This window comes from Puntigrus tetrazona, chromosome 16 (genome assembly GCF_018831695.1).
Source record: "Puntigrus tetrazona isolate hp1 chromosome 16, ASM1883169v1, whole genome shotgun sequence".
Taxonomy (NCBI): domain Eukaryota; kingdom Metazoa; phylum Chordata; class Actinopteri; order Cypriniformes; family Cyprinidae; genus Puntigrus; species Puntigrus tetrazona.
In genome coordinates, this window is record NC_056714.1 from 10,467,231 (window position 1) to 10,493,033 (window position 25,803).

At 34.8% G+C, this 25,803-nt stretch overlaps 1 protein-coding gene across 2 annotated transcripts; it reads left to right on the top strand.

The window, feature by feature from the left end:
- Positions 1 to 3,799: 3,799 nt before the first annotated feature.
- On the top strand, positions 3,800 to 24,649 carry taf2 (TAF2 RNA polymerase II, TATA box binding protein (TBP)-associated factor). Of its 2 annotated transcripts, none has more exons than XM_043261952.1 (26): positions 3,800 to 4,081; positions 4,213 to 4,267; positions 4,574 to 4,734; positions 5,099 to 5,217; positions 5,955 to 6,096; positions 7,149 to 7,380; positions 8,960 to 9,144; positions 10,227 to 10,340; positions 11,437 to 11,536; positions 11,666 to 11,751; positions 11,839 to 11,974; positions 12,115 to 12,269; positions 12,705 to 12,819; positions 12,911 to 13,020; positions 15,729 to 15,794; positions 16,162 to 16,414; positions 17,025 to 17,165; positions 17,862 to 17,972; positions 18,135 to 18,328; positions 18,796 to 18,935; positions 20,766 to 20,835; positions 21,471 to 21,580; positions 22,520 to 22,698; positions 23,537 to 23,689; positions 23,919 to 24,021; positions 24,187 to 24,649. In XM_043261952.1, exons 1-26 carry the CDS (start codon positions 4,032 to 4,034, stop codon positions 24,462 to 24,464), a joined length of 3,558 nt encoding a protein of 1,185 aa, XP_043117887.1. In that variant the 5' UTR covers positions 3,800 to 4,031; the 3' UTR covers positions 24,465 to 24,649. The 2 variants fall into 2 exon arrangements, with proteins under 2 accessions (XP_043117887.1, XP_043117888.1); XM_043261953.1 differs by having other exon boundaries at positions 23,931 to 24,021.
- The last annotated feature ends 1,154 nt before the right edge of the window (positions 24,650 to 25,803 follow it).

Consider the following 25,803-nt stretch of genomic DNA (forward strand, 5'->3'; position numbering starts at 1 on the left):
TTTCCTTGTCATGTGCTTCTTTGTCCAGAACCGCACCATGACAGAAGACCGAATACTTAAAGTATTAGCAGCATGTTTTCCCTTTTTGTTTTGTTTTGTTCATCTTTTCCCCGTTGTCTGACTCGAATGTCCTCGTCCTCCTGCTGGAGCAGAGGCATCGCTCTCTTGAGGACCACATGAATGACTTCCTGTTCTTGGAAGCGCTGCCAGACCCGAGCCGACTTCATCAGACCAGGTGTGTGAGCCGGCAACGAGAGCACGCCACGGTGGAGTATGACTGGTACTGGTACTGTTCCCCATGTATCCCCTCCAGTGCCGATGCCTTCAGCGCCCCCACCAGTGATCATGCGGCCAGCACCTCCAGCGCCCCCTCCAGTACCGCACCATGACAAATTCATGTAGTTTATCACTTGCAACCCCATGGCTCTTTCACCTTTCACACCAAATGTCAGGGCTGCAACTGCTACTACCCTTATGAAAAAAGTGTGATTATTACTATTCAAGTGTGATATTAGTATAAAAAATAATAATAGTCTTTTTTTTTTGTACTTTATATGTACTTCTAAGTAATATACTTAAAACAACATTTAAAGACGCCATAGAATGTAAAACTGTACCTTGGTATAGTTAAATAATAACAGATCTGTACATGGAAGTGACATGATGTGAGCTTCAAATACCAATGTCTAAATCATCTGAATTTCTGCAGGTTAAGTTTGTCAAAAAGTTTTGGCCCTGCCAAAAACTTGGTCCTGGATTGTGCTGTCCACTACAAATTCCTAGTCCAAACATTGTCTGTTGCCTGTCTTGCCATTTTTTTAAATGCAAACTCCAAGCAATCACAGGGTGCTCATGAGGTTTAATGCTTATTTACAGTGTTAAAGAGTTGGATTCTCATGCTATACTCATGCATCAAGTTTCCAAAAACAATTTGGACATATGACCAAGTATTTATGTGCCAAAAAGTTTGTGGGTTTGTACAAGTTTTTATGTGATTGTCGGTCTGCATGACGTAGGACTCCTTATATGGGCATTTCTCCTGTGAGCACTCACCCGCGCAGGCATAGACCAAAGAGTGCAAGACAATGCACTCATCAACGCACTTCATTTTGCTGCACTGCACAGGACTTGCAAAGGAAGAATGTCTCTAAAGAATTGTGTTTTGGGTTGTAAGGAAAAAATATTCTTATTAAGCTTTCCAAAAGGACTTTTTTGTGAATAGTGGATACACCTTGTTTTTGCTGGGCGGCAAAGGAGTTTCATGAGTAGGTTTGTTTGAAAATTTACTAAGGCCCAGTTCGATGCTGCATTTGCATATACTGAAAGATGGAAAGGGCCCAGCTATAAAAGACCTCTGCCACAGTAGCATTGTGTCTGTGTTTTGTTGGTCACACGGCACGCCTCCAGGACCCAACTTAATTAAATGTCTTGTGTCTTTAACTCGAGTGTAATAAAGCTTTATATCTCAATGTAAAACTACAGTGCTTCAAACGATTTATTTTATACTTGTCACCCCTCTTTTCATTTGCCAAAAAGGTATTGCCAAAAGTTTACCTGGCTTGACTTGCATATGAACTTAACTTAACATTCCATTCCTAATCCATAGGGTTCAATATGACGTTGGTCCACCCTTTGCAGCTATAACAGCTTCAGCTATTCTGGGAAGGCTGTCCACAAGGTTTAGGAGTGTGTTTATGGACATTTTTGACCATTCTTCCAGAAGCTCATTTGCGAGGTCACACACTGATTTTGGTCGAGAAAGCCTGGCTTTAAGCCTCCGCTCTAATTCATTCCAAAGATGTGTTGAGGTTAGGAGGCCAGCCCAGTCAAGTTCATCCACACCAGACTCTGTTATCAGTCTTTATGGACCTTGCTTTGTGCACTGGTGCACAGTCATGTTGGAAGAGGAAGGGGCCAGCTACTGTTGAGACTATTTCACTCAAACGGCTCTTTACCAGGAAGGATCAACTCAAGCGAAATAAAACACAAGACAAGTTCTTTGGATTTTAGCTTGCAAGGACTGCACTGTCGGTTGCTAGCGGGAGAAAAAGCAGGTTTCTCTCTTTTTGCCTCCGAAGCTCCGATCACAAGTTGCTTTATTTATAGAGGAAAGGACAGGACAAGATAAGCAAAAGTGGATTCCTGGTGTTGTTGTTTCTTTCATGGGTTCTGGCTAGAGTGGTTGTGTGTGTGCACATATGTGTACCACAGGTATAGGTGAAGAGTGTTTTTGCTAAGTAGGCGATTGTGCTCTTATACCCTGTATCCTGATTCTGAGATGTCCTTGATGACCCAGGTCACCGTTGTTCTATTGTGAAATGTGGAATTGAGTGAATTGTGACCCTCTGTGATCATTTTTTTTTTAAATCAACGTTTTTACAAAACTCAACGTTTGTATATTTACGTCTCCTGACAATTTTTTGTTGAGAGATCTGTGTTGCTAATAAAGGTTCCTGAGCTAGACCCAAGGTGGCATAGTTGTGCTCCATATTTAATTTCTCAGTGTTCTGCCACACTAGGTCGGGGAGAAATCACTGAGCTAGCACATGGCTATCCTCAAATCGCTAGGCTGTAGGAAAGGGGACCATTGCAATTTCCAAGACCACCAGCAGTAGGCTTTCTAATTATAGACCCTAAAAGGGAGACAGCACTAACTTGGCAGGGTTCAAGGAGCTAGTACATAGTTATCCTCAGATGATTCCAGGTTGGGGCAAGGTAAAACACAGCTAGCTGAGTTAAATTAAGCCTGATGACTATAGGATGGCTATAGTAGGGAGGTCCTCAATCAGCATCAGTCCCACAGTAGACTAGTGAGCACTGTATGTTGGAAGACCAGTCAGCCAGTCCTCCTTTTATGAGACCTATCAGGTCCATACAGAGAGGACTGCTGTGTTGGAGACCCTTGTTTAGCTGGATGTAGAGAGATGGCAGAGACTGAAAGAAAAATGCAGATGGTCATTTAAAAAAAAAAAAAAGAAAGTTACAATTGTTACAGAACTAAAAAAATAAAACGTTAGGAGAAAATTCATGTATGTCAGTCTGCTAAAATATGCTGTTTTGGTGCTCAAGAAACATTTCTTATCTCAAAAACATTTGTGCTGCTTCATTAGTGGAAACTTGGATACTTTGAGTTTTTAAAAGCTTTTTTTTAATGGAATTTTTTGTTTTTACTGCCACTTTTCCATTAATCTAATGCATCCTTGCTGCATACAAATAATTTCTTTAAAAAACAAAACTTTCTGATCCAAACTACTGAACATTAGAATTGAACTGAATATTTTTAATAGAATAGAAAAATTACCAATTATAGCTACATCAGAACATTAAGAAGATATTATAAAGAGAGATTTAATAAGCATGTGTAGCCAAGGTATTGTATTACGCTATATAAATTGTTGTTTTATGTTTTAATTATGCTTTATAAATGTTGCAGTTTATGTGGATTAGCAGAAACTGTAGAGCATGTATACTGCACTGCTTATCACAATTAACGGAGATTTCTAGGTAGAAGAGTTAAAAGATGTGGGAATAGGAAATATTACACATTTTAAAAAAAATGCTGAATAATGGCCTGGAAAATTTGTATATAATGCATTAATGAAATATTTAAGAAAGGTACATCTGTTTAATAGGACTTAAGCCTATGTATTATTCCAATGTATTATTTTTATTTATTTTTATAATTTATATATTCAGTTCAGTCTTTCTTCCTACTCCATGAACGATCTAAACTCCAGCTCAATAGGTGGCGGCAATACGCCTTTCTGTTTGCCAACCGCCATAAAAAGCCGGAAGAAGACTCCTTAGGCGCGGGAGGGCGAAGGTTACGAGTAACATGGCTGGAGAAATGCAGAAAAAGGATAGCTTTGTTTTTGTTTTTACGGTTTTATAGCGTCTTTTTGCAAATTTAAATATAACAAGGTGCACTACAGCTATGTTTGAGCAACAAATAACTTGTCTTTAGTGTCAAATTAGAACTTAATTAAACGGAACCTGTTAAGAGGCGTTGAGTGAATAAACTGAAGAGCATCATGAACCGCAAGAAAGACAAGGGCTTTGAGAGCCCACGACCATATAAACTATAAGTATCAAATACACTATTCTCACAGCATGCATGAATATGATCGCAGTTGTGTTTACTCGCCAAACTGGATTGTTTATTACGATCATAATTTGCCTGTATTTAACACTACTGTTTGTTTATCTTTTTACAACCCATCAGGTAGTCTGCATCAACAACATAAATTTTCAGAGAAAGTCTGTCATTGTGAGTAGTAATGTATATTCCAATTCTAATTATATGTAGATTCCGAACATGGTGTGTATAAGAAGCAGAAAAAAATGAACTTGTGAAGTTTGAGACAAGACTAAAAAAAACTTTACAAAAACGATTGTGATACTGAGCGTATTTATTTCATACAGTTTGATAATTACAGTTTTGTGAAGTTTCATTTTTTTTAAAACTGTTAATAAACGATGATAAAGGTAATATGTTTTGACTATGGCATTGATAAATGTGCTATAATATTATATATACATAAATGCATCCAACACATTCATTCTCTCCGAGTAGGGTTATGTGGAGCTGACCATCTTTCCAACAGTGATGAACCTGAACCGTATTAAACTGAATAGCAAGCAGTGCCGTATATACAGGGTGAGAGTAAATGATCTTGAGGCTCCATTCATTTACAACGACCCCACACTAGAGGTCTGCCATCATGAATCCAAGCAGTAAGCAGTTATATTTATAAACTTTCTATTTGGCAAAGAAATTGACACTGAGAGGAATCTTTATTTCAAAGTTTACAAAACAAAACTCTCCACAGATATTTGGGTGATATTTCATTGTAAAAATAATAATAAAAAATGTCCTCTTGTATTATTTTCATTTTTACATTTTCACGTTCATTTGTACGTTATTTTTAAAATTTTATTTATTGTGACGTGAAATGTGACTCTCACATTTCTTTTTGAAATTCACCTGTGTATATCTCTCAGCATTTCATTTCTCATTAGTAGTAATGTTTTGGCAATCAAGTCTGCTCTTGACTTCAACTTCCTGCATATTTTCTCTGTGTTACTGTGTGATTAACAGGAGGAACCTGAACTATTTCTCCAGTGCATACACAGCGGCTGTTAGTGCTGTAGATCCAGATGCTGGAAATGGGGAACTTTCTATTAAAGTTCCATCTGAGCTCTGGAAACAAGGAGATGGTGAGTAGATTAAATGACATGAAGGTTTAATACAGAGTTTGAAAAAAAAAAGGTTTTCATGACTGTTTATTTTTATAGCAATAATTGGTTATCAGTAAACATAATAGTAGCAACATTATTAGGCTATACTGCATCATGACATCTTGCCAAGACTAAATGATTTGACCACTTATAAACTTTGAACACTTTAGTTGAGATGGAAGGGAAGAAGTGAGATGGAAGGGAAGAAGTGAGAGATACCTTCTTTCATATTGTCATGTATATCTGTGTTTAAGTAACTAACAAAAAATAAAACATCTGTGAATGCATGTTTAAAAGTGTAACGCAGCCTTGGTTCATTGAATTGGTTGTTGATAGGATTTTGAGATCTAGGCCAAATTGTTTTTGTGCTGTGGTGACCCCTGATACAAGGGAGCAAGCCAAAGGAGAGAAAAAGAGAAAGAGGATTTTGAGATGTGGGCATTGCCCTAAAAAATGCAGGCGGATAAGCCTGAGCTTCTGTCACCAGAAAGTTTGCCATTTTCTCTGGAAGATACAAAAAAATACAATTGTTTATTTTTTTTTAATTCAATGTAAATAATAGGGTGCAAAAATGCTAGAGCTTTTTACATCACAAGTACTCATTCTGTCTCTTAAAAATGCATCAACTGAAGCTTTTTGATCAGTCAGTTTTGATACACAGAAATGTATTCTGAATAATAATCAATAATAATCTGTGCTGGTGTGTGTGTGCGCAGAGATGAAAGTTATGAAGGTATACATTGAATTTTCATTGGACCAGCCCAAGGGGGGGTTGCATTTTGTAGTACCTGATGTGGAAGGAAGTATGGCAGAAAGAGCAGCACATGTTTTCTCCTTTGGCAACCAGAACTCAACACGGTAAGCTGCATACATTCACATGCATGAAATGAAAACTAATTGTGACTGTGGTTAAAATTTTGGCTATCAACACAAATATTACTGAATTAAGGTAATTTGGGAAAGTTATTGCAGATTACAATTCTATTTCAGCATTTTTTTTTTTTCCAGTTATTTATTTTTTTATGAGTTTATTTACAACAATAACAATTCAGTAACCCTTTATTTTAAGGTGTCCATAATACAGATAGGAGATACATAGGTACTTGGTAGTAGCCGTTGTACAAAAACATGTACTTACTATGTAACTAAGTTATGGAACAGGCTGTACTTACATTTTGTAGTTATGTAGATATAATAACTGGCTACTATTACAGATATGTAACAGGCTGAGTCTATTACACAGCTACTTATGTAACCGAAAGATTTGATACAACATAATTATAAATGTAAGTACACAAACATAAGCCACTTGAAATTAAGCGTAACAAGATTGTACTTAAGTGCACTTAATGAGTATCTATACTGTATATCTTATCCAGCTGCACTTTAACCCACCAGTACACATTACATGTAATACCTTTCTAATTACATGACTTTTACAGAATATTATAAAGCAATAAGCTACTTGAAGTGTAACAAGATTGTACGCAAGTGTAATTCATGTGTATTTATACTGTACACCTTGCATGCCGCATCTTATTTTAAATTAACCCAGCAGTACACATCTTAAATGCATGTAATACTTTATAATTACATTAATAACATAACGTGATATACTGATAACATGCGTCACAGTAACTGGCTACTACATAATTACATGAAAATTAAATAAACTGAAATTGTTGCATGAAACAAAATGTACTTGCCATGATGTACAACTGCTACATTTGGTTTATTTGGTTAGTTATACTGCATTATGACCTAAAAATAAAGTATTACCATTATTACTATTATTATTATTAATGTTAATCTAATTATTATAATGTGTGTACATCTGTGTGATTTTTTCATTTATTTTTTATTTTTTTCTCCAATACTGATTAATATTTTTTCCAAATCTTCTCCACTAGGTTCTGGTTTCCATGTGTAGACTCCTACTCTGAGCTGTGCACATGGAAGCTTGAGTTCACAGTGGATGCCTCCATGGTGGCAGTGTCCTGTGGGGACCTGGTGGAAACAGTGTACACCCACGACATGCGCAAGAAAACCTTTCACTACATGCTGCCCATCCCCACTGCGGCCCCAAACATTTCTCTGGCGGTTGGGCCCTTCGAAATTCTTGTGGACCCCTACATGCATGAGGTGAGAGAAAATGTAGTATAACCATATTTTTTCATGTGTGTATATATATGTGTATATGTATTATATAGAATGATTGACTGTATCCTAGAATTTCAAAAGAAAATAAACTGTGTAATAGAATAATAAACAGTATAATAAATAAATCATTTGGGAGGAAAAAAAGCTTTAGCAGTCAAATTATTTTTTACTTTAATTAGTTTTTCTTTTTTGCCCATGCAATGGATATAAGGAGACAAATAAACAGGACACATGCATTGCATGCACTCTTGGTTTCTCAATTTGGTTTCTGAAGCTCCCTATGAAATTGCAAGAGAGAAAATATGGTGAAGATCAACAGTATGATGAATAAATGTTAACATCAGAACTTTACTTTAACTAATTTATCCCTATTTTAAGCTTTTTAACCCCCTGGGTGGTCAACATCAGGGGGTTACATTAGCTATCAATCTAATCTTTTGTATACATTCACAATATCAACAAAACATTTTCGTTTTGATGAATAAAGACAACAAACTGAGTTCTCTGCTGTCTTGTACTCTGTGATGTTCAGTTTGAAATGCATCAATAAGATGAACTGTAACTCAGTGAAAAACGTAACTCACAGACTTGAGAGATACATCTATAGAAAGCTTGCTATGTCTGCTCGAAGTCTTAGTTGAACTTAGTCATGTCGAAAACAAATATTTTGAGATAAAATTATCAGTATGAAATAAACACCATGTTTCTATTTCTTAACGTATTATTTTTAATGCGTGAAAGTAAATGTGAAAGAAATAACAGATCAATTTACCTCAAGATGCAAGCTGATCATCCTAACGAGTAAGTAATGTTTAGCATTAGTTTACATGTTATAGTCGCAGAAACCTGAACCTATTTACTGGTTTGATTTTTTTTTACTTATTTATTTTTTTCCTAAACTATAATCCCTGAATAAAAAGTTTGAAGTGTTTTTGTTTTAACCCAAGAGTGTTAAAAAAGCCACTTTTCAATCTCCTCACATTGATACTTTCTTACCTGCCTCTAAGTCACAGTCACAGTAAACAATGGTTGTGCCGTCAGCATAGATGAGGGATTATGGCATGGCGATAAATGTAAAAGAATCTCCATTTTTTTAAATATAAAAACAGAAAACCACTGTTAACAGGTTGTAACATTTCCCATTCCATTATTAGTAAAATAATCACAATTTACTCTGTTACTCAGAGTTATTACAAGGTTTAGCCACAAGCTATTTGAATGCCTTTCATTGGTTACATATTTATAAAACCCACAAACAGAAATAATGCTGACTAACTGCACTGCAATAGCATTTAAAATCATAATGACAAAATAAAATAGAAGAAAGTTTTAGATTTTATTTAGTGAAATGTGATTTGAAATGTTATAAAATGTATAATATCTGGAGGTGAGTCACTCATTAGATACAGTAAATTCAGATTTATTATTTTAAGAGAATTAAGAAATAAATGCTGATATTTTATATACTAAATAATAATTTTTCAGATCTCAATTTTAAATATTTGCAGCTTTATTTGTTTATAACAAACTGCTATCAATCAAATATTTCATGCTTTTGCAGGTGACTCATTTTTGCCTGCCTCAGCTTCTGCCACTGCTGAAGAACACCATGTCCTACCTGCATGAGATTTTTGAGTTCTATGAGGAGATCCTCACCTGTCGCTACCCTTATTCTTGCTTCAAGACCGTCTTTGTGGATGAGGCTTATGTGCAGGTCTCATCTTATGCATCCATGAGTATTTTCAGGTATGCAAGTTATGCTAAACAACAATTGTGATTTTAATATGTGATTAAATATAGGCACGCACTAATGCAATTGGGATCTGTAATATGTTGTAATGTTTTGAAAGGATACAGCAAGGCTGCATTTATTTGTACAGTAAAAAATACATGCCTGATTCAAGTAGGGGGGCTCAAAAATGGCCCAAAAATATAATTTTTCTAGCTTTCAAATTTTAAGTTAATATTGCTTTGTTGGTATAGTTAATGTAAGAAAGGTAAGAAATGTTTAGTAAATGTTATTTAATAGTTTTTTGTAGTTGTTGTGTTTCATTAAAAGCTAGACAAAACAGTATGGCAAAATATATTGGCAACATGCAAAAACAGTGTTCGGTATTTGGTATTTTAGACAACATTTCTCAGTACTAAATGCTATTATTAAATGCTACTGTTATCTATATAAAAATACTATGCACCTCTAGGTTGCTCCAGACATTGTTCAGAAGAATAGTGTACTTTGACTAAAAAGTTGATTAGAGAGGGGAACATATAAAGAAGTGCAGACAATGATAGGCTGCTTATTCACAAGAAAACTAAATCTTCACACACATTTTTCAGGTTATACATTAAATATTGCATTTTTTAAAGATAAAAGCAGACACTGCCTATTGTTTTGGAAAGCCTAATATTCATGTTTGATTTAGAATAGAATGTGTAGTGTTTCCAATGCATTTGTAAAAAGTTATTATAAGGATTTAGATTTTTTTTAACGTTAGTGCTATTATTTTGAACACAGCTTTATATTTGTGACCCAGGACCCCAAAACCAGTCACGTGTAAATTTTTAGAAAATTGAGATTTATGCATCACCTAAAGCTGTATAAATAGTCTTTCCATTGATGTATGGTTTGTTAGAATAGGAAAGTACTGAGATGCTATTTGAAAATCTAGAATCTGAGAATCTGAAAAGAAAAATCTTTGACCCATACAATGTATTTTTGGCTATTGCTACAAATATAACCCAGCAACTTTAAAACTAAAAGGTTTTGTGTTCCAGGGTAACATATACAGAATTTTATCATGATCTTGTGTTTGTGGTGTTCTTCTCAGTACCAACCTCCTGCACAGTGGCATGATCATAGATCAGACTCCTGCGACCAGGCGCTGCCTGGCTCAAGCTCTGGCCCAGCAGTTTTTTGGATGCTTCATTTCTAGGATGTCCTGGTAAGTAGAAAAGGTAAAGCTTAATAGTGTAATATTTGTTGCCAGGCACAAAACTGCATATTGCATCATTATATGCAGTACTTTTTTATACATACATGGTTGCAGGCAGGTACTTTAGGTTTGCAAGAAATCCAGTTCTTTGTATGCAGCTATCTGCATTTAATTGTTTTTTTTCATAGCTCAACCCGTAGCTGCTTTCATAGCAACAGAACCGTAAATTTAAACCTCCTTGGGAACAGGCTTATATCATGTAAACAGGATTAGGTGGCATCTTTTTAGGCAGAACTGATGCTTAAAATTTGTCCTAGCCACTGCTACTTTATTAGAAGAGTGCACTACTGTTGAAGAGACAGTAATTTAAAGTAATAATAGTTATAAAAAAATGTAATAATGTTGTGTAGTGTATAATACTATAGACACAGCCAGATTTACTCATTGAAATATTTATTAATGATAAAATACTTACTTTGCGGTTGCATTGTTTTGCCACTAGGTGGCGAAAAGTGTCTGTTAAAAATGTATTTGTGATTGAATCAAGATTTGTTCAAAAACGCTGATTTATCCAGTAATTAAACAAGTATTCAGAGTGAGACATTAAATCGTTCATTCCAACATTTTTTCATAATTTTATATTAACAATTGGTGTAGTAAATGTATTATAAATACATATTATTAATTTAAATGTTTAATCATTAATTCAAATTATTCTGAACCCTATGTAGCTGGTATTGCTTTCTTCACAACCTTTAACTTACCAGTGTGAGAATATATGGTTGGCAGGTCAGGAATTGTCACTTGTCAATTGCAACAAAATAGTTTTTATTTGCACATCTTTTTAGCCTTTTGGTATTCACGCTATCCAGAGGCAGTGCGCAGTCACATCCAAAGTGTGCTCTTGTGTATATAAAACCGCCTTGTGAGTACCAAATTTAGTTTGGTATCAAACAACCCCGCACTGACCTCAAATATATACTATAATCCAGCCCTTGTTCAGCAAATTATGAAAATTACCCACGTCTCTTTTTTTTTTTTTTTTCCCCTTACCCAGCTGCTGTTGTAGCCAATAATATAATACTGTGCATATTTTGAATTACAGGTCTGATGAGTGGGTTTTGAAGGGAATTTCTGGATATATTTATGGCCTCTATCTAAAGAAAACCTTTGGAGTCAATGAGTATCGTCACTGGATTAAGGAGGTATAGAGTAATGTGATCAACAAAATAAAGCCAATTCTTCTGTTAAATGGCCATGTGGACCGGTTTATATGCTTAAACATCAACTTTATTAATACTGAACAGTTTGTCTGTTATTCTTTTAACCAATAGGAACTGGACAAGATTGTGGAGTATGAGCTAAAGATGGGTGGAGTCCTGCTACATCCCACCTTCTCTGGAGGGAAAGAAAAAGACAAGTAGACCTCACCTCTATCACTGCTTATTTATAAAAACTATACAAAAGATGATGTTCAGGAGGAATATAATGTCTGTTTTTCTTTCAGTCCAACACCCCACCTGCACTTTTCCATCAAACATCCCCACACATTGTCCTGGGAGTATTACACAATGTTCCAGTGTAAAGCTCATCTGGTCATGAGGCTTATTGAAAACAGAATTAGCATGGAGTTCATGTTGCAGGTATATGAACTACAACTTCCCTCATTTCAGGAAGGAAGTGGTATATTTCCTCTCAAAACCTAATTTATGGACCACCCACATTTTTATTATCCTTGTAGCTAATTGTAAACTGTAATTATATCAGTCAAATCTCTCATCAGGTGTTTAACAAGCTCTTGAGTCTGGCCAGCACAGCATCATCCCAGAAATATCAGTCTCACATGTGGAGCCAGATGCTAGTGTCCACCTCTGGATTCCTCAAATCCATTTCCAACGTGTCAGGGAAGGACATTGGACCCCTCATCAAACAATGGGTGTATCCTTCAAATGCATGTGGATTTTGTTTTGTTGCTTTGTTTTTGTGGTATACTTGTTTCTGGTTGGTCAGTTAATAATATTAAAATACCAAATACTTATTTTTGTTAGGATTAGGAGCAGTACATCAACAAGATGCACTTTCTGCCATCTGTCTCTGTGAACATGAGCTCAAATCTAAGGCTACCTTTGGCTTAACGGACATAAAAATATATCTATAGAGCAGTGGTGGTGAACGTTGGTCCTAGAGACTTTTGCTTAATGATTGAATCATCTTCGAGCTCCTGTTGATGCAAACCAGGCTTTACACCTGAAGTGGTTGCAATAGTGGGATCAGCGAAAGTCTGACTCCTGCTTAGCAATGCACTCTGTATGAAGCAGATTTTTGTTGCCGTCTAGAGTCCTGTTTAGTATATTACCTTTGACTCAACCTCAGAGACCAGAGTGGAGTGGTAAAATTTTTTGGAAGTTTTGCCTTCAACAGGAAAAGAAATGTTTTGGAACTTGAGATCCGTCAGGACTACACATCATCTGGCACACAGAAATATGTGGTGAGTGACCACAATGTATGGATTGATTACAGAAAGTACATAAAAAAACATTACGTACATACTGAAAACTTATACATGTTTTTTTTGTTAGGGACCTATTAAAGTGACAGTGCAGGAACTGGATGGGTCATTTAACCACACATTACAGATAGAGGAGAACAGTCTGAAACATGACATTCCCTGCCACTCCAAAAGCAGAAGGTAGGACACCTGCCTAATATTCATGACTCCAACTGGTAGTTCCTGTAGTAGTTGTAGTAGTATAATAGTGATAGTAGGGGTGTAACGGTAAACAAATATGACTTTTCTGTGCGTACCGCATTGTTTTTTTTTTTTTTTTTTTTTTTTGGGTGATCCACTGAACAAGTTGCTCTTTCATTAAATGCATTCAGTTATAGTTTCTTGGTAATGAAGATATACCTCAGCTTATGCTTCAAACCATAGGGAGCTCTTCTATAAGGTTACTACTAGGCCTAACAACTTGACCTAGGCTTAAATTGAATTACTATTTATTTTTAAATGGATAATCAACACTCAAATTTAAGTATTAAAAAAATTCTGAAAAAAGTTCAGGCTCAGGATTTTTTTTTTGCTTTAATCCCTGGTTGTGCCACCAAGTTGTGCTTGTGAACAGATGAGTGTTGCTCTTTGTGAATTAAAGAATTTTGTAATGAATCTTATTAAATCTTATTTGAGTTCTGTTGCATGGTTGTGCTCCATAGATTTATTTGCAAACTACTGTTTATTTAGTTGAAATTAAAGGATGCTGATTAGAGCTTTAAGTGGTGATGTTTTAAGAGGTCTTAAAATATTTTGAGATGGTCTTTATAAAGACTTAAAGTATTGAAAGTAACTTTAGGAGTTCTGCGTGTACCCTGTAAAGTGATAGTTTTGAACTTTAAGTAGGTTATTTACTCAAATGTTGTTTTGGGAACTGCTAAGGAAAAAATTGGGGCCGTATTCATACTTTACTCTCTGGATCACTATGCCCTCCATATTCATCAGATATTACAAGTAACCCAAAGACTGAAACTTATTTCTGCTAATGCACCAGTGTTAACTATAAGTGATTTTAACAATTGTTCATTGGATAAGAGCTTAAGAGGCTTTTATCAATGTCACATGTCCAACCAGACATAACAGGACTCTAGATTTGTTATTGTTCTAGAAAGGGAGCATATAAATCTCTCCAGCAGCCCTCCCAGGGACCCCAAAAAGGCTGGGTACTCTTTACTGCCATTCGGCTCGTAGGCACAAATAACAGGGAGGCGACCCTCTCGCTCACTGGGGTGAACTCCCAACACATGGTGGCTAAGCTGGGGGGCTATAAGCAAGCCCATACCAGCCCGCCACCTCTCACTGTGGGAAACAAGAGAGCATTGGAGAGTCCAACCCCTTTCGAGGAGATGGGTTCCAGTATATAATTCCATGTTTCAGTTTCTAGAAATTAACGTAAATTTTCTGTGTGCACTATTTACGTTATGTGTGGGTGTGGATAATGTATTTTTATGAGGACAGACAAGCTAACATTACAAGTTGACATAACAGCGCAATCAATTGTTAGAATTCAGTTTTAATTTGATTTAAAAAAATTTGCAATAGAAATATCTGTGAATGACAGATCCGTGAATGCTTCTATTAAACCCCTATACTAAGCTTTGCATTCTGAAAGATCGGGCTATCTGCTTGTGTGTGGAATATGGAGTTTGTGGAATGCTCTCCTTAACCAGTTGGGCAAGACGTTACAGCTGTTCTTGTCCATTTTTACTAAAAGCCATGATTATTCTACTGTTAGTTTTTATGCATATCCACTAATTCTTTTTAAAGCAATTTAGTGGCTGACAATATATTTTATTTTTTAAACCTTTATTTGAATTTGACAACATAATATTGTGCTCCACAATATTTCCATGAATTAGGTCTGCATGATATTGGAAACTTGCATTGTGATATTTTGTTTTTCTACAATATGTATTGCCATATAAAAATGACCAGATGACATTTAGTTCTATGTGGAAAAAAAATGATAGGGGTAATTTTGTAGGAGAGTAATTTAGCATTGGAAATAAACACTGTGTTGTATTTTTAAGGCAATGTAAAATAACACTGCATAGTATTCACTGTGTAAATTACATCTAATAAATTTGTGTTAAAGCTACAAAAGTAATTTTTCTGTGTTTTGTTGTTTATGACAGCAAGGGTCATTAAATTGCTGTTTACGGTCATCCTTTTTTCTTCATTTTTTTTTTACCTTTACCTAAAAGAAGTGCAGCAGTTCATGTGCATTTGCGCTGCACCAGATGTGCATGGTGACAAATTGCAGTAGCTCTAGATTTATTTCTTTAAAACGGATATCTCTTTACAGCTGTTGCGTCAGTTGTGTGAGAAAAGAAAACGTTCTGTATAGGGGTGTTACTATTGCAAATGTGCATATCTTGCTTTGCTTTTGATGCTGTAAAGATATATCATGCAACCCTACCATTAATAAATCTCTGACAGACGATCAGCCTACCACTGTCTGTATTACAATTAAGCATGCCAACATCATCCATATTCAGTTAGTTTGAAGAGCTGCTGCTCATTCAGTAAATTCTTGAATGTATAAATACTTGCATGAATATGAGCATTTACAGATTACATAACCTAAAATGAAAGTTTTGCACTGAGGAATCATGTCACACATTAAACACACATCTGTCGATGTGTTTGACAGGATGAGCCATGTTAAACATTATGCTTATGCATTAGCTTGAAGTTTAAAGCAGTTGCATGTTTTGGGCATTAATTTTATTGATTATTTGTTGCAGCACTAAACCTAATATGATGTGCTATGCGTTTTTCTTATCATAAATACACACAGAAACTGGCATGGCTTAAACTATATAAATAAACTATACTTTCTCTGCCAGGAACAAGAAGAAGAAAATCCCTCTGATGAATGGAGAGGAAGTTGACATGGACTTGTCAGCCATGGAGTAAGTTGTTTTCATATTTTATAAATTTATCACGTACAGATTAGTGAATCTTTTGACTTTTAAATGTGAAACCTAGGAATTCAAGTACATTTGATTAACATCTGAATAGAATGCCTTTCAGCATATTTTGTGTATTTGTGTAATTGTATAAGTAGTATATCTTCCTTTTAAACATACACACCATATTAATGTTTTGCATAAACAAGAGACGGGAGTAGCCCAGTGCCTGCGTGATTTTCTATAAACTTAAGACAGAAGTAGCTCTGGCTACAATCTTCTTTTGCAAGACGCATGCAGTTCTATTTATTAATCGCTAGAACGGCAAATGTTGTGCCTATAATGAATTCTTTATGTTGTAATGTCACAGTGCCGACTCTCCTCTGCTGTGGATTCGAATTGATCCGGACATGTCCATTCTACGGAAAGTGGAGTTTGAACAGGCTGATTTTATGTGGCAGTACCAGTTGCGGTTTGAGAGGGATGTGGTGGCCCAGGAGGAGGCCATCTCAGCGCTGGAAATATTTCCCACACCAGCCTCACGACTTGCTCTCACTGATATTTTAGAACAAGACCAGTGTTTTTATAAAGTCCGCATACAGGCCTGCTTCTGTCTGGCTAAGGTAAAACGTGCTACCTTACATACTGTTAATTTAAGTAATTATGTCACATATTTTGTAAGATGGTAATGTTTCTCATACACTACCTATTAAAAGTTTTTTTTTTTTTTTAAGAAATTAATACTTTCAATCAGATACAGTAAATTTATCAAAAGTTTAACTGTTTTCAGAATTTTAAATAAATTATTTTGATCTATTCATCAAGGAATCCTGGGTGGAAAAAAAAAAAACCTTTTCAACTGCGATAAGAATAAAAATAAGGAATAATTCTTTAGCACCTCATCAGTATATTATAGAGCTTCTGCAGTTGACGTCATGCTGCCTAACTCTGGCATTTTTGCAGCGCTAGAGCAGCTGTAGCCTTGGTATCAACAGTTGTAGACTGCTGTAAACCAGGCTACTTAGACCTTACAAACCATTCAACATGGTGGACCTCCCTTGGCCAGTTTTTTGCCTCTCACGCAGTTATATGTTAAGTAAAACTGTTTTAGGAAGGCTGCAGAATCCTTTTGCAGAATGCCATTTTTTTTCATGATTCTAATATTCAAATGAATTGTTTGAAATTAGATTGCTTGCCTTTTTGGTAGGCATTAACTGTGTTGACCTGTGTTAGATTGCTAATTCAATGATGAGCACCTGGACTGGACCCCCAGCCATGAAGTCTCTTTTTACACGCATGTTCTGCTGCAAAAGCTGCCCAAATATTGTCAAGACCAACAACTTCATAAATTTTCAGAGCTACTTCCTGCAAAAGGTAAAATATGATCATTTTAACTATAGCCTAGTTATAGTTATTTATAAGATGTTTATTTTTAATCCTCAACAAAAAGTATTATGAACAACTGTGTAAGACTGGACTCGTAATTTGTGTCAGAAATTAAATATGTTAAACAAGCAAGCTCCTCCAAAGTAGACATGCTAGGTGTTGGCCTGGCATGTATTGGTGTCATATTGAGGTCCCACAATAAGCACTGCTCTGGTGCCTGAATATTAAATAACATTTATTGTTAGTCAATAGCGCACACACTGTAAAAAAAAAAAAAAAAAAAAATCCTGTTTTTTCAACTTGAAGTAACTTATTGCACTGCAAAAAAGTTACAAGTTACTGGGTAACAAGTAATTAAGAATAAGAATTATTCTTTTTACTTTAGCATTTATAGCAGTCTTATTGGATTATTGGAAACAAATTCCCTGCCATTTTAGGCGTTTGGTATTAAGTCTGAACAAGGCCCACAACATCACCACCAAAGATCCAACTTACATCATCTGCAAACTTTTCACTTTATTCGGTGGATATATTGCAGCTTATGGGCCAACACAGTAGGCTGTCAAAAACCTGACACCTACTTCTATTTCAAGGAAGAGGCCAGAACACTACTGTCAGTCTTTGGCACCACAACTTTGTTGCTAGAATGACACTAAAGTAGACTTGTCTATTCATTTCATGTAGACTATGCCTGTGGCCATGGCTCTGCTCAGAGATGTTCAGAACCTTTGTCCCAAAGAGGTCCTCAACTTTATACTGGACCTCATCAAATACAATGACAACCGGAAGAACAAGGTAATAGAGCAAAGAAAATTGGTTTGTAGAAAAGGTAGAAGGCTACATGCTACAAATGTCCCAATTGATCTAAACCTGAAAGCTCATGTCTTTATTTACATATATTACTTGCCAGAAGTAACATCATAGAACTGTTGTAATTTTGTTTTTTTTCTACTGCAGTTTTCTGATAATTACTATCGTGCTGAGCTGATTGATGCCCTGACAAATTCATTGACTCCTGCCATCAGCATTAATAATGAGGTGCGTACAGTGGACAACTTAAACACAGATGTTCGCCTGATCTTGGAGGAGATCACACGGTTTCTTAACATGGAAAAACTACTGCCAAGCTACCGTAACACCATAACTGTCAGGTGTGTTGTCTTTTACATGCATGCGATTTGTGGAAATTTAGATGGGTCTCACAATATCTCATGATATTTTTAGCCAGGACTATGTGTGTGTGTGTGTGTGTGTGAGCGTATACTGTCATTTGACCCTAACTCTCTGAAATTCTGTGTTATGTATTTAATTTTTTTTGGTTATCAAATGGAGGCACAAAACATTAGTTTGATTTATCTTTTAATTAGTAAAAAATTAAAGTTGTGCATTCATCTAACTAAAAGTAATTCTAGTAGAGATGTAACGGTATTAAATGCTTTTTTCTTTTCATTTTATTCTACATATATCACCAGTAGAACAAGAATATAAATGTTTTAGGTCAAAAGCCTTTATCAGTGTGTTAAAAATATGTAAAAATCAACAAACAAATAAAATTAGTTTATTATTATAAGTTTTTTTTTATTTTTTTAAATTTATTTATTCTTATTCTGTGCTATAGTTGTTTACGGGCCATCCGCATGCTACAGAAGAACGGCCACATCCCTAGTGATCCCAGCCTGTTTAAGTCCTATGCTCAGTATGGCCACTTTGTGGATGTGAGGATTGCAGCACTGGAGGCTGTAATAGACTATACCAGAGGTACACACTTCATCTTTTATCCACTAATTTTCTCTCTGTCTGTCTTTTCTATTTTTCTATTTTCTATCAAAATTACTAAATTGCTAAATTCCCATTTAGTTGGTTTGGTATCTTTCAAGTAGTTTGCCTTTTATAGATGGCAACTGTTCTTCCCACACAAAAGATCCCATTGTCACCTTGTTCATCAATACAGCGATGTAAATATCCTAGACGACATTGAAAACCGTGTATAAAAGCCGACTCTATCAATGTTTAAACCTCAAGCATGTTTAAAATGCAAATACCAGTTAATACACAGTGCCGTAGATCACTGACAAACTACTCCAATGAATCACCCGCGAAACTCAACGCATTGTGTAGCTTGTCAGTGATTTACAGCTCTCTGTGTTAACTGTAACTTTATTTGAAAACGACTGATGGAGATTTACTACTAATTAAAGAAAATACATGCATCTGTCAAGTCTACAAGACTGTAGAGTGTCCGATTAGTCATTTTAGCTTTCAGAAGATTACACAAAATCATGCTAATTAAAAAACAAGTTAAAATGTACAAAAATCAATGCCGTTCTTATTTAAAATGTATTTTTTTATAAAACTTATTTTCTAATTTTTCAACAAGTAATAAAAGTATGAAAAACAGTAAACAAGTTTCACCCAATTTATGTCTTTTAATTAATGAAATTTTGAACACATTTTATTAGGGGATTTACTAATAAAATGAAAGATATATTGATTATTTCACACAAAAAAAATAAATAAAGGCACAATATCTAAAGCAAACTTTTATTTTGATGGGTTGCAGTGAATACCATACCGTTTCTCTGTGTTTATGACATGATGCTGGTTTAAATTCTATAATGCACTTGAAGTGGGCGATTTTTAATTTAGTCATAAAATGCCATATTGTATTAATGGATTGGTGTATCATTACAAAATTTGGTTTGTCTTCGGTACCATGCCCTGACAGTACTCGGATAGTTTTGGAGCAGTGTCACCTTGTGGTCAAGCATGATTAAATGCTGATAACTTCCGTTTCTTTATTGGTTTCCGTTACTTTATTGTAATTACAGTCTATCAATCATTGTGTTGATCTGTTTATAGATTCCAAGGATCATGCCAAGAACATTGATACCAATTATGCTATAATTGACAGAATTTTCCTGTTCGCCAAACTCAAAGTTATGGATTTTGTATAAATATGCTAAATGATTTTCATTTAATGCGTCAGCAAATTTGGTGGAGGTCATATCTCTGCATAGCTTTGACATATTGACGCCAAACTTTGTGTGTGCTTATTCACACCAAATCAACTTAGCATAGTAGCAGAAATCATCATAAAATGTCTTTTATTTCTGTCATTGCAGTTGGTCTAATGTTTACTTCTATTGTGCGTGACCCCTTGATTGCAACTATATTTATTATGGTTATTATTTCAAAATAAAACCAGTAATTATAATAGAAAAAAATGATACTTTACATAAAACTACTTTTAAAAGTAAATAAAAACACAATAGCAGTTTTTATCCTCTTTTATAGAAGACTACAGTGACATTACAGTGACACATATGACATTTATAAATAGAAAAAAAATGGGATAACGTCTGATACTGGACACATTTGTTCAAGGCTTTCCAGTAAAGGGGGACGGTTAAAAGAAAATAAGCAGTACTGAATATATTGTATACTATTTTAAACTTCTGTGGAACATGAAATAAACAAACTTAATTTAATCTCTGCCAGCATGCTTTCATGGCGTGAATGGTTGGTCAGTGAAGAAGAGCTTTGTAGGTTGTCAACGTCTTGTAAAATGTCCGTTCTATTAATTGGCAGTTGATAGGAGTTCCAGTGAACTACAGTGGCTTTTGGATCTGGTACAGAATGATCCAGTCCATTACATAAGGTCAGTAGTGATATCAAACATTACATCTTCAGCTATGTATTATTTGTTTGTATGTATAACTATTTTTTTTTTTTATATATATAATGAAAACTTATTGTATAAATTCATGACAAATATCACTTTATTCCATAGCACCTGTTTAGTTTGAATGAGTTTTCAGTACATGAAAAAAACATGCTTAGGGCCCTTATAAAATGTTTTATTTTTTTCTCACCCTATGTTTTATTATTAATAGTGCTGTCGATCAATAATGATAAATAATAATAAAAAAAATTAACAGAGCACAGATTAATCCTGCCTTGCATTAAAACTATAATTATACTTTTATGTTGTAATAATTTCACAATTATAAGTAATTTATATTAAACTTAAAACCGTTAAATGAACCCATTATTATAAATGTTATATTTAGCTGTACATATGCAAACTGTACATATCTGCCTAAAGCTTGAATTTGACATTTGGCAGGGAAACAATAATTAAATACAAAATGTGTAAATAGGATATGGTGTAATGGATTCACTAAACTGTTATATTTAAGGATTTTGAGTTGAATCTTCAGATATCCAATACTATTTAACTGCTGTTTGTTTTGTTAGATTTATTAGAGATTTTGAAAATTCTGTCCTCTTTAGGCATGAGATTCTCAGCATGCTTGCCAAGAATCCACCTTTCACCAAAGCAGCGGATTCCTTGTTGTGTAATGAAGCTTTAGTGGACCAACTATGGAAGCTGATGAACTCAGGTAGAATGCACACATTACATTTTTCTTTCTGTAAGTTGTTGTGGCGCTTGTATGGACTTAATTCCTCAATTTACCAAAGTTAACAAGGCCAAATATATATATATGTATATATATATATATATATATATATATATATATATATTATACTTGACTAATGTTATGCAATTCCCCAGGTTTATCCACAGTTTTCCCAGAACTCCTTAGAAAAGTAGAATACCTTTTATGTGCAGCTAATTAAATTAAGTTCTGTTTCTCTACTGGTAAGAAACTATTGGCCTTAAACTCAAAAGAAAGTAATTCAATGTCATTACTTAACATGTTTCTAATTATTGACTTATCTGCTTTTTGCAAGCACTGGCAGTGTTTTAAAAAGACTCTTAAAGATCTGAAGTTGCAGTGAGCATTTTCTTGTTTTTGTTTTCTGACAGGAAGGTCTTGTTGTCTTCCCATTGTAAAAAGATTTATTGTAATAAAACACTTCACAATTCATTCTGTGTTTGCAATCACTCTTGGCAGTACAAATGCTAAGCCATTGCCAGCTGTGATGAAAGTCAGTTGTCGATATGCGATTCAAGAACAAAGCATTTTCTCCAACTTGTAGTTCTTGTAGTTTGTATTTATTTATTTATTTTTTTATGACGTATGAAAATGGTGCTGTTGCATTAGGTTCTGTGCATAATTTGCTTTAAATCCAGTTGTTTTTTTATCCAATTTAGTCCATTTTTTTTTATCACCAAGGCTTGTTTTAGATATTAGAAATAAAAGCATTTTCTCTCTGTAATGTTTTTGGCTGGTAGTATGTTTCTGGAGAAGCACGTTTCACAGAGAGGAAGTTACTAAGTTAACTTTTATTTTGTGTGTGTGTGTGTGTGTGTGTGTGTGTATATATATATATATAGTTCACATGTAGCAATTAACATCTGTTTCTTTCTGTTTTAGGTACTTGTCATGACTGGCGATTGCGCTATGATGCAGTGAATCTGTATTACACTCTGTTTGGACTAACTCGACCCTCATGTTTGCCATTACCTGAGTTGGGTCTTGTGCTTAACCTGAAGGAGAAGAAAGCCGTTCTCAACCCCACCATCAAACCTGAGCAGGGCCCTGGAGGCCCAGAGGTGACTACAACCATGGCCTTTACCAGCACTGTAAACTTTCCACTTAAGTTCCTTAAGTCCTGTTGCACTTTATTTTATTTTTTATTTTATTGTTGCCTAAAATTAAAAGTAAGATGATTGGTGCATAAAGTTGAGTGCAAACACATTCACTGATTAATATAAAGATTTATGTAAACCTACATTTACTGAAGGTCATAAAAGTGCTTGAATGGAAGACAGAGAAGACCAAAAATAGGATGCTATATATATATATATATAAACCTATTGAAGATTTACACATCTGAAAGCTGAATAAATAAGCTTTCCATTGATGTATGTTGTGTTAGGATAGGATGATATTTGACGGCATATGTATATTGAGAAAATCACCTTTAAATTTGTCTAAATGAAGTGCATAGTAGTAATCAAAAAAATATGTTTTGATATGTTTACAGTAGGAAATTTACCAAATATCTTGATTTGTACTTAATATCCAACATGATTTGTACTTAATATCTAAGTACATTTTTGCATAAAACTATCGAAAATGTATTTCTGGCTATTGCTACAACTATACAACTATACCTGGAGTGTTAAGGCTGGATTTGTTGTCCAAAAATGCTGTCTTGCAGATAGTCACTGACTGACTGGACAGAATTGGCAGCAAGGCTAAAGGTTTTGGACATAGCAATAGACACTATGCTGCCCAAGCATGGCCAATCATGGTTAAATGCAGATATATTAAATTTAATTCATAGTGTTATCTAGTTAAAATAAAAAAATAATGCTTAAAGATTAACTCAATACTTTCCTGCAAACACTAATAAAAACCTTTTTTTTCCTTTTTAATCATTCTCAGCTGGAGGAGGAGCATGTTGTCATGGAGCCAGCATTGAGTGCTGTGATCATGGCCTCACAAGGTTTAAAGAGGAAGGCAGAGACTGCCTTAGGTTCATCCCCTGAACCCGGACAAATTATGCAAGAGGAGCCCAGTGCTAAAGCTAAAAGCAAAGTAAGCAATTTTACAAAAATACACATTTTTTTTAATTCATCAATACACATAAATGTTCTGTTAAATACAAACATGTTGAATCAAGTGATTATAATTAGGTTCATACTATGTATTTGTTGTCAAATGTTCTAAAGACTACAATTCACTGTGTAGTTATATAATCTTCACCAGTTGGAGAAAATATAACTTATTATTAAAAAAACATTACTGTACATTATATTTCTGTCAGTTTCCCACTCAGGAAGAGGAGGACATTGATATGGACACAGTTCATGACAGCCAGGCCTTCATCTACCACCACCTGAACATGTTGGAGAGACCCTCAACTCCAGGTATGACACAAATACTGCACTATTCGTACACATACACTATCATTATATAGTAAAAAGAGAATAAAAAAAAAAATAAGACAGATTCATTCAGCTATGCGTTTCTGATTATCTCGATATTGATAGATTCTAAGACATTGATTCCATTTTTCTCTCTCATTTTTACAGGTAAAGAACCATCTTCAGTGGAACAAGCCATTTTGTCCATGCCAGGAACACCTATGCCCACACTGAGCAAAGAGAGCACATCATCTAAACATGGAGATCACCACCACCACCATCATCATCATCATGAGCACAAGAAGAAGAAGAAGAAGCACAAGCACAAACATAAACACAAACACAAGCACGAGAGCAAAGACAAAGATAAAGACAGAGACTCTCACGCCTTTAGTAACAGCCCTGCCAGTGGCCGCTCCATTCGTTCTCCATCTCTTTCTGACTGATGATGGTCTGAACATATTAAAATTTACATTGTTTTAAGAATTTCTGATGTTTTTTTTTCCTGTTTGTTTTACAAATTATTCAGTGCTGTAAAGATATTGTGATGGCATACAACAGTGTTTAGATGAGTTAATTTGAATTTTTTTTGCATTTAAATAATTGATTAAAGAGTTTGTACAGAACACAAGAAAAGGTTGTTCTTCAGAATCATTTTACTACATGTAAAGCTTCCTGGTTTGTGGCCTCTGTAACCTCAAACACACTGATACTCATACTCATTTAAGTACTTTAAGTATGTAAGTACTAAACATTTCACGTTGTGGGCTTTATGGTCAATTAGGCTTGATCAGTCTTTTAATAAGGTGCTTCATTTGCATCTTTAAATTTTGAATGGTCAGTTTAAATATATATGGTAATTTTTTTTAAACACATCATCACTGTTCCTCTGAAACAAGTACAAATTTGAGCCATAAATAATTTTTACATGCATGCACCTTTTGCGTTTGTTGTCTCTATTGTAGAAATTTTTCAATTATGTTTTCGTTTGCATATATATTGTAAGTAAGGAAATGTTGAGCTTTTTTTAATCAGTTTGTTACCATAAAAAGGTTTTACAAACAAATACTCAATTTGGATGATTAGGTAATTTTATTGGTCATTTCTCAAAATGCGTAGATGTATGCTTGTGATACTGGGCAACCTATCTACCAGAAACCTAATATAGAAGTCAATGGAAGGTTGTTACCATTTTCATTTTAAATGTACTCTTTCTTTCAGAACAAACACCAAAATCTAATACTGAACAATTTTCCAAATGTTATTACTGCCCTTTCATTGTGATTAAGTTTCCTGTATTTGTGGTCTGTACAAAAATAATCACTTTTTGGTTTCTTCTGTAGTTTCCCAATGTTTGTTAAAACATGCAAGTAGTATAGATAACTCAGACGTACACACCATTCATTGACATCCACCTATTTTGTTGTTCTACTTTATTATTGCTTGGGGTCCTAGACCCTTAGTTTCATTAAATGTTGTTTTTATTTTTACATGTTCAGAACATTTCCTGACTAAACTACAACACAGCAGGTGTAAAATTGAGGTTTTTACCAATTTTGTCCCCAACAAAATGTTAAATAGAAACCTGAACGGAATACCGCTTGTACCGCTACAGTTTGAAATCCAATAAAGGAATCTTACTGTTAAAATAAAGCATTCGTTATTATTTTATGTGTGTGCGCGCTTGTGCAAGTAAAATGAATGCCTGATAAGTGTTTTGGTACTGTTAATAAAAGGAATGGTCTGCCAGTGAATTTCGTCACTGGTTTGCCAGATGTGACGTAG